The sequence below is a fragment of the Cololabis saira genome, chromosome 18, assembly GCF_033807715.1.
Source record: "Cololabis saira isolate AMF1-May2022 chromosome 18, fColSai1.1, whole genome shotgun sequence".
NCBI lineage: Eukaryota > Metazoa > Chordata > Actinopteri > Beloniformes > Belonidae > Cololabis > Cololabis saira.
In genome coordinates, this window is record NC_084604.1 from 7,064,111 (window position 1) to 7,078,879 (window position 14,769).

Sequence of the window (14,769 nt, forward strand, 5' to 3'; positions counted from 1 at the left end):
TCATAATTTGATTTATGATAGCAGGATTTCTTCTAATTGGAGTGGGGATCTTTCTGGCCTATGGACAATCGCGTAAGTCTGCGGGAGCCGTTCTGGCCCTTTCTGAGCTGCCCGAAGCTGCTGAAGGATTGAGCACGGGGCTCCGCACTCAGACTTTAACGTTGGGTGAGCAGGGCCGCAAGCTGGATGCGATTCTTGAACAGAATCGTAGGCTAGCAGGGGTCTTTGAGCTCTTTAACAAGATGTAGAACACCTTGGAGAAGCTGGGTACCCGGCTTGGCGGGGATTGATCACAAATTCGTCTGATTGGAGTTTATTGAGGAACCAGAAGACTGAAAGGAAGAAGGAAAATTACTGAGCTGCCTGCAAATTGTTGATTTGATTTGGCCTTGACGGAGCGGCTTGGCAGGCCTCTTCGTCACAAATCTCCCTGGAGGAATGTAAACACGACGCTCTGCACCCAACTCAACCCTCCCCCTCTCCCACACCTGCGAATCTCCCTCCCAGAACTGTACCGCTGCCTGATATCATCAAGGACATTTGGCTGCGCTCTGGGCGAAGGTTCTCGGACTTATCGCGTCACAGACTCTCACACACACACACTGACACACCCCCCTCTCCCCATATGCAACGCCTTCCTGCCCCCCTCCCCTCTTGTCAGCAGCCCCCCCTGACACAGTCTCTGGGTTGGAGCGCCAGCTGCAATGGCCATTGCCCATATACCCATAAGCTTATGATGTTGTGTTGTTGTGTGTATGTCGCTTTTCTGTGCTGAGGTGTTTTTTTTTGCACCTTGACACTAGGTATTAATACACAGTGTGAAGATGCCTTTTTTTCCCCTCCTCCCCCCCATCCCAGTGTCATCCTTCCTCTAAAAATGGCGTCCGTATTAATGGTGCCATCGGTGTAAACCGGAGTCAAGTTCTCTCGTCTGATTTATATCTGACCTGGCAATACAGCTTTTTCTGATTCTGATTCTGAAATCGGAGTTATCGTTTTACAGACTGTCGAAAAATAAGCTTAAGAGAGACAAATGGATCACTGCAATTCACAGAAACAACTGGATTCCAGGCACCGAAACGTGGATTTGTGGTTCCTATTTTGTATCAGGTAATGTTGGATTTTTGGGTAGCTAACGTTAAACGGTCAAATCATAAAGTTCAGTGTCCTCATCACTTTAATTTCTACAACAAATCCTGCCTTGAAGTCGGACCAAGCGTCAAGACTTTTGTAAGCCTTCAAGCTTTGCTTCGTGTATTTCCCCGGCGTAATTAAGTACATATAAATATCAGGAAAGTGGATTCGTGGCCAAATATTAATGTCCATGGACCACTGGTTCTTGGTAACTGTACCAAATATTAATGTCCATGGACCACTGGTTCTTGGTAACTGTACCAAATATTAATGTCCATGGACCACTGGTTCTTGGTAACTGTACCAAATATTAATGTCCATGGACCACTGGTTCTTGGTAACTGTACCAAATATTAATGTCCATGGACCACTGGTTCTTGGTAACTGTACCAAATATTAATGTCCATGGACCACTGGTTCTTGGGGAAACTGTACGGGTCACTGTCACTGGGGTGCCAAAATTGGGGGGTAAAGGATACGGATTCTAGGGGCCAATGATTGAGGGGGGCCCAGAGAGGCCCTTAATGATGATGAAATGATAATACAGCAAAAAGAATGACACTGAATTATTAACTAACATATAATCACAAATGTTTTATTTTGATGAAAGTCAAAAATACCATTTAAATGCATAATTGTATGTAAAATAGCATCAAAAATATTCACTGCTGTGTTGGGGGCCCTGTAAAGATTCTTTTCATGGGGCCTAAAATCCCTAGCGGCGCCCCTGCACTGTCAAGTCCACCTGCCTTTAATTTAAGCCCATAATCAGCTGTTATCCCGTCTTCTCCACTAGTTGCAGCCATTTCTGCCACTCAGTGCGAGTAAGGGGGCTGGTCCAGTGGGGAAGTGACGTCGATGGCAGTGTAACCCCTGCCTCTCGGCTGAAATGAGCTGGGATAGGCTCCAGCAGACCCCTGTGAGCCTGCAAAGGATAAAGCGGGTATGGATAATGGATGGATGGACGGATGAAAAGCGGAAACTACCTCAAGGAAATGACTTTGCCAGGCTTTGCATAAAACAACACAGAGATGCCATAAAGCCGTTCCCTTTCCAACCAAGTCTTCACATCTCTGTTCAAAGCCAGACAGTCTCCGAGGTGGAGCCGGCCCTTCGTCTGCAGGGTGTGCTTCTTTGAGAATGGGCCTACTGGCTTTGGTCCTTCTGGCTTGGTATCCACTACTCAAGTACAACAGAAGCAGCACGATATAAAGTTGGGTGGTGATATAGAAGGGGATGCTGGGTCTGTGATGTCATAGTACCCTGCAAATTTTAAGGGCTCCCTGAAAGGTTTTCAGAGTGACATGATTGTATAATGTTGAAGTTTTTGATTTGGTAGCAATTTCATATCACAAATCTAATCTTGTAATACAGTCCTAATCCAAAGAAATGTTAATGTGTTCAAACTATGTACCATTTAAAGCAAATATTTCATAATAAGAAAAATAATTAAGGTCTGTGTTGAAAACAGTTAAACATGTTAAGGAGAAATGGACAAATGTCTTGGACTACCAATCACCTGCATGTGACATTTCTGAAGGCAAGTTCATCACTTGACCAGTTTTTTTATACAATTATTCATGATCAATGAAAATGAAAGGCAGCTCTTCCTAGAATCTGGATATTTGCAGACTGACTAGCTGGTTCAGAGATGTCTCTCTGGTAGATGGGAACCAGTCCTGTCATGATCACAGCTCTGCTCCTCAAGTTTCCTTTAAAAGACATATTATTTTCATTCCCTAACATTTCTTAAGGCGTCAGTGTAAAAAAAAAAGCAAGGTGAAAAGCGGAGATTATGTCCTTTGCGCCACTAGGATGTTTTTAATGTAAACATCTCAGGAAGTATTAGTGAAAATATCTTCACATTTCAGCACCTAAGGGCAACCGCTTTAAGGACATAGAACTAACGTCACTTTCTCAATTTCAATATCCATTGCCAATAATTATCCTCAAAGCTGCACGGTAACATATTGGGTCTAGTTTTGAAAGAAGTTCTGTGATTACATTTCTAAACATGATTGGTAAATTATGTCTGAAATCTGATATGGACTAATTACTCAAAATCTGCGATGACCAAAGTTAAGTGGTTTATTATCTAGACTTGTTTCACAGATCTGAGTGAGCTTATTCTTCAAGAGCACAGGAAGAAAAAAAAAAACAGCAGATACGTTGGATAGAAGACTGAAAAGTAAATTCAACTGTGAACTGTCAGTACGTTTACATGCAGCAGTTCAATCGGATTTCTGATCGTATAAGACATCGTTCGGACTTTTAAACTGCATGTAAACACCTCAATCAGATCTACTTCTGACCTATTTCGGACATTTAATAAACGGATAGCAACACCTAGATAATTCGTTTAGAGTCGGAATTTTAACGCCATGTATACAGAGACATTGGATATTGCAGTCGGCGCATGCTGGAGAATTTCCTATGGGGCGTTCCGTTCCGTTCCGTTCCCTCCCTCCCTCCCTCCCTCCCTCCCTCCATTCATTCATTCATTCATCCGGAAGTGAAAGGAGACGGCGTGTGTTAAATAGTTGTTTAAACACCTTTAAAAAGGCCGCGAAAGAGATGGCAGAAGCTTCATCAGGACACCGGAGCAGATCAGAATAAAGTGGAAAAATATACGGAAGGCGTAACATTGGCGCCAAACAAAACAACCGTCAACCGGAAGTGGCTCTTTGGTGAAATGGTTACCATGGTTACCATGGTTACAGCGCCACATAGCGTCACAGAGTCAGCCATGCTCTGGAAATTTATCCCATTCTCTGAACAGCATGTAAACTCAGACAAGTGATTGGGTCTTCTGGATGTTTATCTGATACGATCAGAAATCTGATTTCTTTGCTGCATGGAAACGGACTGAGTGTTTTGTAACAGCTGCCATCTGTACCTTGAAGCTGATTTGCTGAGCCAGTTCTTTAGCCGTGTCGTCCTCGGCGCTGGGGTTGCTGTTGGGAGTCAGGGGCAGCAGGGCAGACCGCATGGAGCAGCTGCACGATTCACAGCCGAAGTCCAGAGATCTGATGGGGGAACCGGGAAGACGTGTGAGATAACCTCCCACAGGACCACACAATCAGGCTGGGAAAGGTTGTTTCCAACACCTTTGACACTTTTTCCCCAGCCAATCCCTGCATTGTGCTGTCCATCAGGTGTGAGACAGAGTACTGAAAGTTTGCATGCCAGTCTCTCTTGGCTCAGAGTCCAGGAGAGGTTGGCTTGTAACTTAATGGGTTTTTTTTTCAGAAACATCTTCTACAGCAAACAACCAAACTGTCTGTATTCACAACTACATGATGTAAGAGATCATAGTTCCAATACCAGGCTACTAGAGGTTCTTTAGTGAAACCAAAACCCAGAACAGATTCAGTCCGGAGGTCTAGAATATATCGGGCTCTTTCCGTGTGGAACAAGTTGCCAATTCTGATTATTGAAGCACCGACTAAGGCAAGTTTTAAAAAACTGTTTAAAAAACACATTAATTTGAATCCAAATGTTATCTAAATCTGAGGGAATTAGATGGGATATAGTTTAATGTATTGTGATGTTTAGATTTAGTGTACTTTAGTTTGTTTTCATTTGAAGCCTATACCGTTTGTTTTTATGTCTTGCATTGTTTTGTATGTTTGCTTTACTTGCTTTTAGGTTTTGTCAGACATGTTATCTATTGTGTCTTATGTGTTGTTTTGTTGATTTATTGTGCCTTATGTGATGTTGTTGTGTGTGGACCCCAGGAAGAGTAGCTGCCACTCTGGTGGCAGCTAATGGCGATCCAATTAAATAAACAAATAAACAAATCCCCAACCGGGTGGTTAAATCAGTTAGAAGCTGTATTCACACAGTTTGCTGTAGCACCTTTATTCCACCCCATTGTGCTTTATGAAACGCATCGCGGTGGACCGGTGGAAATGTCACATTCCGTTTCCCTCGTTCCACCTTGTGAGGTTGTAACAACAGTCCAGAAAGGCATAACATGGGCATGAGGGGGATGCGTATTCCACATATGGCGCTTTTCCACTAGTACCTACTCAGCCCGACTCGACTCGCCTTTGTGCTTCTCCACTAGGGGTGGAGGCGTGCCGAGTAGATACTTTTCTGTATCTATTCTGCCGAGGTTGTAAGGGGCTGAGTCGGCTGTATCTGACATCATCACACTACAGGCCACCGATTGGTCGGGGGGTTGGAGTCAGATGTCTGAGTCAGGAGGAGAAAATCAGCGAAAGAGCGACTTCTTCATTTTATTCGACCAGCAATGGCAGCAAAAGTCTGTTTCATGATCCAACTCTGAGGTGCAGATGTTCATAAACCTGGTGCTGAGGAGATAATTAAAAAGGGATCTAGACGGGCGATAAGGAACGACCAGATCTACCAGGAGCTCTGTCTCTTCATAGCTGCTCACTTTTCAGCAGCCGAGACAAAAAATTTAAAAGCGTCGCTGCTTGAAGCTTCTCTCACTCTCATTTTTTAACTTGATATGGAACACAAGCCACAGACCCAGCAGCAAAGATATCATCTCCTCCAGGTTCTACATAGGTAGGTGGCTCAGTTGGTAGAGCGGTCGCCCATGAACCTGAAGGTCAGTGGTTCGATCCCTAGTTCTTCCTGTGTCCACCAAAGTGTCCTTGGGCAAGACACAGAATCCCCCGGTTGCTCCCGGTTGTCAGGCCAGCGCCGTTGAATGGCGGCTCCGCAGACAACCGGTGTGTGTGTGTGGGTGGGTGAACGTCTACAGTGTAAAGCGCTTTGGGGCTGTAGGAGCACAGCTGGAAAGCGCTATATAAGTGTAAGCCATTTACCATTTACCATTACATCTTTAGTGTTGTCTTCTCTGTTTAGATCACACAATCAAATACGCCACAGCAACTTCACTCCAACCTCCTACTTCTGATGTGGGTATTAAAAAGAAACGAGGCGAGTCGAGACGAGGCGTGGTGAATCGAGTCGCACTGAGTAGGTACTAGTATAAAAGCGACTATAGAGAATGAAATCAAGCAGTGGGAAACAGGCCACTTGCAGTCTCTCTGTTTGCAGCGTGCTTGTGGAGATACCAACAGTAAAACTGAGGCAAGACGTGTTGCCTCGTCTGTCCCACAGGACCAATCAGGTAGCCACTTTTATTTATCGCAGCACTCACTGAATAAAGTGACCTGAGACACAAAGAATGTGTTGCTAGTTGTGGACGGTGAATACAGGGGAATGGATTGTCTTCAGATTTCAAGGAGGCAATATTGCACCATCTTGGCATCATTGCGAACGCACAGCTGGAGACTGCAGGTGGAATAAAGAGGGGGATCAACATTTGTCTTTCTACCATGAGCTCTGTGTGAAGGTGGCCACTGATAAAAGAGGGATCACAGATTATTATCATTTAAATTCCTCTAGACATTTTAAATCCTTTAATCATATTATGCACCGTAAGAGAAATATGTAAAGTTTCTAAACAGAGACTCAGTCTTTTGTACCCAAGAATCATTACAATCACCTGCAGACATTACCCGTTTGAAACGACATCAGTATGTTTTTTCATTTCACCTTCTCACGAGCACTTAACTCCCCCGTACAAACATATTTGAAGAGGGTTGCCAATCTGAATTCCAAAAATGGATGTATCAATAAATAAAATGGAGTTGGGGAAAAAAACAAACAGGAAATATTTGACATTCTTATCCTGTCTACAAAGAAATAAATATCCTAGTAACCATATTTTTTTTTCAAAATAATGCAAATACAACTTCAGACAAACAACAACCCCCAAAAGAGAAGAAGAATGGCAGCTGTTATCTACTGAGAACACAGTTGGTTTTGGTTTTAAGCACTTGTATTTCATATTCCTGTGTAATCCCAGGGCTGATGTGGCTCAGTTGCCAGCTACAGCTTCACAAGTGGCCAGCAGAACTCAAATACACTCGTGCAATCCATTATTGGCCTGCAGTGAGGGTAAACACAGTGTCGGCTCTGGGTCCCATGTGTCCTCAGCTGACAGGTTTGTTTTTGTTCTCACCACCTGTGGCACATCCACATGCCAGGACTCTTAAGTCGTATGGGATTTCAGCTCTTCAAGTCAGTCGTGACAGTCGAACGCAGGACAATATGGTGAAGATGAGGATCACAACAGACAAGAAAATACAACACAGAAAGGCACTTTCTGTGCATTTGCGATAGAAAATCTAAATGTCCCTTTCAGCAGTTGATGGGTTGATGTTACAGCCATGAAAAGCAGGGTGAAAGAGTCATCATATCATCAGCTACTTGGGCTAAAGTGACAGACACATTTTAATACAATTAGGTGCTAAATGAGCCAAATCGGTGTCTTGCCCTAGAACAGGGGTCGGCAACCCGCGGCTCTAGAGCCGCATGCGGCTCTTTGGCGCCACCCTAGTGGCTCCTGGAGCTTTTTTCCAAAATGTTTGACCTTTTTTTTTCCCTTTTCTTCTTTTTTTTCCTTCTTTATGCTTTTTTTCTTTTTTCTCTTTTTTTCTTCTTTTTTCCTTTCCTTTTTAATCTCAACATTTCGACTTTTTTCTCGACGTTTCGACTTTTTTCTCAAGATTGTATTTCAACATTAATCTCAACATTTCAACTTTTTTCTCGACATTTCGACTTTTTTCTCGACATTTCGACTTTTTCCTCGAAGTTCATAATGAAAAAAAAATCTTCCCCCAGTTCTAACTAATATAGAAACATGCAGCATGTGTTGCCTTCATTCTAAGGCTGATACAAGACTTCATTTTTTGCGGCTCCAGACATATTTGTTTTTGGTGTTTTTGGTCCAATACGGCTCTTTCAACATTTTGGGTTGCCGACCCCTGCCCTAGAGACATAGTAAAATGTGATGATATTCAACTGAATTTAAGATGCAGAAGAAGAAACTGAGCTTCAAGCATCCTGTGAGGCATGCTGAATATTCTCTTTTGCCAGTCGTGTGAGTGGACTGTGACAGCATAAAAGGGCAGACTGTGCCTCCACCAGCAGGCATCATGCTGCGTGGTTGGTTGATGGGTCCTCAACTGAAAGACTGAAGCCTTTCAAGCATATCAACAAGAACACATTTCAGCTCAGACGGTCCTTAAACTGGAGCCGTGGTATGATCTGAGATAGACACTGAGATAAAAGATACATTTGGGAGATGTATAAATAATTGGCTTGGAACTGTTTTCCTTGCAATTTAATTTCATATGATAGGCTTCAAAAAGGGGTTTCATTTCTATAACCGAATAAAAATAACGTGAGGAGCTTGACATGTAGACGATGTTTGAAGTTTTCACTCTTTTTCCCCCACTTCAGTCTCCCGCTACCTTCAAGGAGAAACTGTCACAAAGTGGCAGCAGAAGTGGTGAGAGGCAGCCTGGGTTGTCCGCCTCTTTGTCATTTAATGGCAAATCAGAGTTGAAAAATCTGCAGTTGAAATCCAAGGTTAGTTTTGCTAAGATTGAAACCAAAAAGTGAGTTCCAATTCCTACTTGTAGTGGTCACTAAAGTTTGGGTATGTGTCAGAGTAAAATAACTTGTTTTCAACAAGTCATCCAACAAATGGCTGATCCAGTAAGAAGCCTCATCCCACAAATATAGACATGCCAAAAAGCAGAGAGAGGAAAATTGTGTGTGAAAAAATAAAAGTAAATATATGGTTCTCCAAATGGGTAATTATAGGCTGCAATTGAGATGTGACAATATTGATTAAACCCGACTCAAGGGGTCCATATCTCAGTCTAACTATTCAGTGTGCTATATATGAGCAGCAGTACATTTGTATGTTGGGAGGTAGGGCTGCAACGATTCGTCGACGTTGTCGACAAAAATCGATAATCAAAATTGTTGACGATGAATTCCATTGTCATCAATTGTCGCCAGACGTGTTTTTTCCAACGGAGTGAGGCGTCTCACTTCAATACAATCTCTGCCGAGAGTCGCGCATGCACGATAGCGTCTCTGCCGAGCGGTGGCGGGTAAAACAAAATGACGGCGTCCTGTACAGCAGCTGCGCGTAATAAAAAGATGACTTGCAGGGTTTGCAAAGCAGACCTTGCTTATCACGGGAGCACGTCGGTAATGCACGAGCATTTGAAGAGAAAGCACGTCGGAGTGTTGAACGAAACAGACTTGCCTTGGTAAGATATTAAGCTTATTTTGGCTTTAACGTTATGCCTGACTTTATTTTTTAGTATTTTAAATGAATCTTGGAAGAGAGACGAGGGATTGGGACCTCAGTCGGTCAGCAACATTCTCTCCCTACACAGCAATGTAATGGCCAAGTGATTCATTTGTTGAATTAATTCGTTTCATTTGTTAACTTTGTTTATTTCATGTTATTTATTAGTATTATTTGAGCCACTCACAGCTACTCTCATTGCTATAACCTCAATCACATAATTGATGCGTGCGCGAAAGGCGAAATAGCTTGTGCGATGATGACAATGAAGGATTTGCTTCTAATTTTCAGTCAGGTGACCTATGAACTGTCAATTATCCATCAAACTCCACAATAATCATGTTAACATTAAATCAGATAGATTTGTCTGGACATTTCTCTTGCGGGACGGGAGAAGACACTAAATCAATGCATCGTTATTGTGCGCCGTGCGGGCATAAATTCTCTGAGTTTTTCGGGAGCGGGCGGGAGTGTAACACACACGTTGCAGGCGCGGGCGGTAATGGTGAGAAATTCAGTGGGAGCAGGATGAAGAAAACAGTTGACTAATCGTTTCAATAGTCGGTGACTAGTCAACTATTAAACTAGTCGTTAGTTGCAGCCCTACTGGGAGGTGGAGATCAGAACTCATATTGGGTTGAGTGAGTACAAATATTAAGAATTGTAACCCGTCACTAATGGGAAGTGGCGCTATTAATAGTTGTACTTAAGATTATGAGTAGTTTTACCACAGCCAATGAAAACATTCAAGTAGAAACAGATAACTTCGGCATCATCCTTTGAGACAGATGTCATGTCCAAACTTTGTCCGTACTTTGATAATTTGATCACATAGTCTTGGATGTTGAGCATATTTGCAGGTTGGTCCCTTGGACTGGCCAACACTTTGAATTTTACGTAAGGAATAAAAACCAGCCCCTGATAACTAGAAGTTTACATTCTTGCATTTTGCCCCTTACAGTCCATTTGTTGCCCCCCGGCCCACAACAGACGACTTACAGCAGTCTGATCAGAAAATGACTCATCCTGCTGAAGTAGTAGAGAATGTTGACACCATGACCCAAGGCCTATAGGAGTACCTACCTAGTTGAACTACTGTACTTACCTTCACATATTACAACAACTATTTTGAACAGTGAAGCTCAGTGTCAATCATATACTATATGGTTTTAAAAAATAAAATCCAATTTCAACATCATCACTTTTCAGTTGGTAGCTGAAGGAATCGTTTGATATTTAAAAGCTATCCCAATTCGGGAACATACAGATCTGCCTCCTTGCATTTTCTGGATTGACTGAAAAGATACAATTATTTTGACTGCAAGACTTTACCTGAGAGAATTTTTTTTTTTTTTTTTTTCAATGACGGATAACTAGTAAAGAAATACAGTTGTGTGAAAAAGTGTTTGCCTCCTTCCTGATTTCTTTTTTTTTTGCACGTTTGTCACAATTAAATGTTTCAGATCATCAGACAAATGCACCCCCCCCCCCCCCCCCCGATTACTGCCACACCTGTTCTCAATCAAGAAATCACTTATGGCACTTTTCCACTAGTACCTACTCAGCCTGACTCGACTCTAGGCCTGTGTTGAAAAAAATCGATTTCCCAATTCTAAATCGATTCTCATATTAATTCCTAAAAATCGATTCATATGTCTAAAGATTGATTTTTTTTTCTTTTATTTATTCCTTTTTTTCATCATTCCATTACAACTTTTGGTTATTTTTTTTGTTTATCCCAAAAAAAGGAATGTTTTGTTGGAAACGAGAATAACTGGTGCCATGTTTTTGCCTTTAAATATGTTTAAAGGTATGAAAACATTAAAGTGTTAGGTTATAATTGCATAAATTGTCTATATTTCATTACTTTATATACTGTCTTGGGGTTACATTTGCAAAAAATGCTAAAAAACCAAATGCTCAAAAATTAAAAACCAAAATAGACCGAAAATGGAACAAATAAAAACAGAATGTGTGAAAAAATAAAACCGATTTGATCCGTCTCTGTTTCCTCCCTGGATCTGTTTGGTAATTCTGACCCACAATGTTTCTGAAAGCAGTTCTATCAGCATTCTGGGAGCTGATTGGTCCTTACAGCATCATTAGCTGACAATACTTGCTGTTGAATCTCAATATAATACTAGTAGTAATATTTTGCATAACTAGTCATATAATTCATGCAACAGCTCAAAAAACAGTTTTAATAACACTAACCCAAATCAATATCAGAATCGAATCGAATCTTGATAATCGATTCTGAATCTTAAAGGTATTGTGACATGAAAAACACATTTTTCTTGATTTTTTGTGTTTTGTTGGGTGTCTTGACATCAATTACACCCAAAAAAACAACGAACTTTTAACATTCAGTGTATTGTGTGCTTTCTGGGATTTTCTGCATAACTGTGCAAAAACGGCGCACCTGGTTTGGTGGCGGGCCGTGACCCTACGGCGTAGGGTCTGCGTCGATTTAACGCGGAACCATAAATCAGGCTTAACACGGAGCTGTTTAGAGCCTCTTCTGTTCTAATCACCGGAGGAAAACTGGGGAGCTGCGGCCCCGGTCCTCTGGTCCCGGTTGGACTTCATCCCCGGGCTGTAGTCGCCCTGTCTGGGCTGTGTGTCGGTGTTTGTGGTTTGGTGTGCGCGCGTGTGTGTGAAGACGGCAGAAGTGTGTAGCGGTTGGTTGGAGGAGGTCTGGAGGAGGAGCGGCGCAATGATTGACAGGAAAGGGGAAAAAGGACCCGTTTTTCACGGCGCAAAAAAACACTGTAATAAAAAGGACAGAATGGAGTACTAGAGTGAAGTTTTTCTTGTTACACTCTTTTAGACACATTTGAGGGATGTTGGCCAAGACTTTTAATAGTGTTAAAAGCATGTTAAAAATGATGTCACAATACTTTTAAAGGTGACCTATTATGGCATTTAATGTATATTTTAAACAGGCCTTGAATGTCTTAAAAACAATCTAAAGCTTGTTTTTTCTACATAAATCATAAATCCAGCCTGTGGGCCCTGTCACTAGTTTTACCGCTTCTAACCTCTTTTTCTGCGCCTCATTTTTAGGGAAGGGGGGGGTATGATAATGAGGCTCTGTGCTGATTGGCTCCCTGAATGACGTGTAGCAGGGGAGGAGCATAAACCTCGCTCCGCCAGAGCAGCCCGAGCCTGTAAATTATCACAACACTGAATTTTCACAAATGGAAACTTTATTGTTAAAATTAAATATGAGTTGTATATAAATAACATTTCTGCACTATTTAAACCGGATCTACCCGGCGGATGCTGAACGCTGGCCCCGGAGCCACGCCGGGCGCCCGGCTGGAGCAGCGCGCATCACTGCGGCTTTAACCGGGGAATCTGACCGGTTCCGACCGGCCGGGACCGCAGGAACCCGCCTGGACTGGTAGCAGGGACTCCCGGGGACCAACCAGCGGAATTTCAGCCGGATCTGCCCGGCGGATGCTGCGCGACGGGCGGCGCAACCCCAAGGCGGGCGCACAGATCGGCTCCGGAGCGCATCCGCGGCGCATCGTCGGTTACCGGTGATCAAACCGACAGATTTGCCTGAAAATCTCGGAGGGTGAAGCTGGTCCGACCTGGGACAGACCCCCGAGGACCCAGCTCCCAAACCACCCGGGAACCTGGATGATTTAACCCGGATCTGCTCCGCCGCGGTGCTGCGTCCAACTGGCTGAAGGAAGCGCCGCTCCAGCAGCGTAGAGAGCTGGTTGTGGGCGTGGTTTCAGCAGCGGAGGCTGAACCTATGGAAATCTTCTCCCGTCGTGACGTCACGACGGGAGCAGATTTTAATCGGCTCAAAAAAAACCACTTGACACTGGGGGACTCTGTCCGGCGGGGGTCAGAGACCCTGCAGAAATTCATGGTATTTTGTCTCCCCTGTGCTGGCAGGGTGAGGGGAGACCACTTTATATATGTTAAAACAAGAAAAAACCGTGTTTTTCATAATAGGTCCCCTTTAAGAATCGGAATCGATCCCCAGCCCTACTCGACTCTACTCGGTTTGCCGCCTTTCCACTAGGGGTCTACCCGTGCCGAGTAGATACTTTTTCTGTATCTATTCTGCCAAGGTTCTAAGCGGCTGAAACTGACATCATCACACTACAGGCCACTGATTGGTCAGGGGATTGGCCCAATCGCACAATCGAGTACGTCACAGCAGCTTCGCTCCAACCCTGCATACAGTACTTCTGATCTGGGTATTGAAAAGAAACAAGGGCGAGGCGAGTCGAGTCGGGTTGAGTAGATACTAGTGTAAAAGGGCCATTAAATAGGACCTGCCTGACAAAGTGAAGTAGACCAAAAGATCCTCAAAAGCTAGACATCCTGCTGCGATCCAAAGACATTCAGGAACAAATGACAAACAAAGTAATTGAGATCTATCAGACTGGAAAAGGTAACAAAGCCATTTCTAAAGCTTTGGGACTCCAGCGAATCACAGTGAGAGCCATTTTCCACAAATGGAGAAAACATGGAACAGTGGTGAACCTTCCCAGGAGGCCGGCCGACCAAAATGACCCCAAGAGCAGCGACAACTCACCCAAGAGGTCAGTAAAGAACAAAACAACATCCAAAGACCTGCAGGCCTCACTTGCCTCAATTAAGGTCAGTGTTCATGACTCCACAATAAGAAAGAGACGGGGCAAAAATGGCTGCATGGCAGAGTTCCAAGACCAAAACCACTGCTGAGCAAAAAGAACATAAAGGCTTGTCTCAGTTTTGCCAGAAAACATCTTGATGATCCCCAAGACTTTTGGGGAAATACTCTGTGGACTGAAAAGACAAAGGTTGAACTTTTTGGAAAGTGTATGTCCCATTACATCTGGTGTAAAAGTAACACTTTGGTTGCAGATCCTTCCGTGTAAAAAAAAAACGTATTTGTGGATCGAGTCATGTCAGGGGAGTCTCAAAAGTCACACGCAAATCAAGCGCAGCTCACAGACAAAAAAAAAAGTTTGTAAATCAGGTTATATTTGTGTGTGCATCAAAAATACATTTGTGTATCTTGTCCTACGCACGTGTGAATTGTTCTGTTCATTTATGAATCTTCTCCTGTGCATTTGCGGATCGGCGTGTGCATTTGTGAATTATGAGACTGTTCTAGCCCCATATTCTGCTGTCTACCAAAAAATCCTGAAGGAGAATGTCCAGCCATCTGTTCGTGACCTCAAGCTGAAGCCACTTGGGTTCTGCAGCACGACAATGATCCAAATCACACCAGCAACCTCTGAATGGCTTCAGAAAAACTAAACAAGTCAAAGTCCCGACCTGAATCTGATTGAGATGCTTTGGCATGACCTGAAAAAGGAGGTTCCTGCTCTCCAACCCTCCAATGTGGCTGAATTACAGCAATTCTGCAAAGATGAGTGGGCCAGAATTCCTCCACAGCTGGAAAAGACTCATTACCAGTTATGGCAAACGCTTGATTGCAATTGTTGCTGCTAAGGGTGGAACAACCAGTT

At 43.3% G+C, this 14,769-nt stretch overlaps 1 protein-coding gene across 1 annotated transcript in view; it reads right to left on the bottom strand.

Moving 5' to 3' along the window:
- Window positions 1-14,769, bottom strand: part of ube2j1 (ubiquitin-conjugating enzyme E2, J1) — a 50,418-nt gene that overhangs the window by 4,442 nt on the left and 31,207 nt on the right. The window contains exon 6 of the mRNA XM_061746730.1: window positions 4,031-4,160. Within this exon, the coding sequence (XP_061602714.1) occupies window positions 4,031-4,160 (130 nt within the window). The remainder of the gene's footprint in view (window positions 1-4,030; window positions 4,161-14,769) is intronic.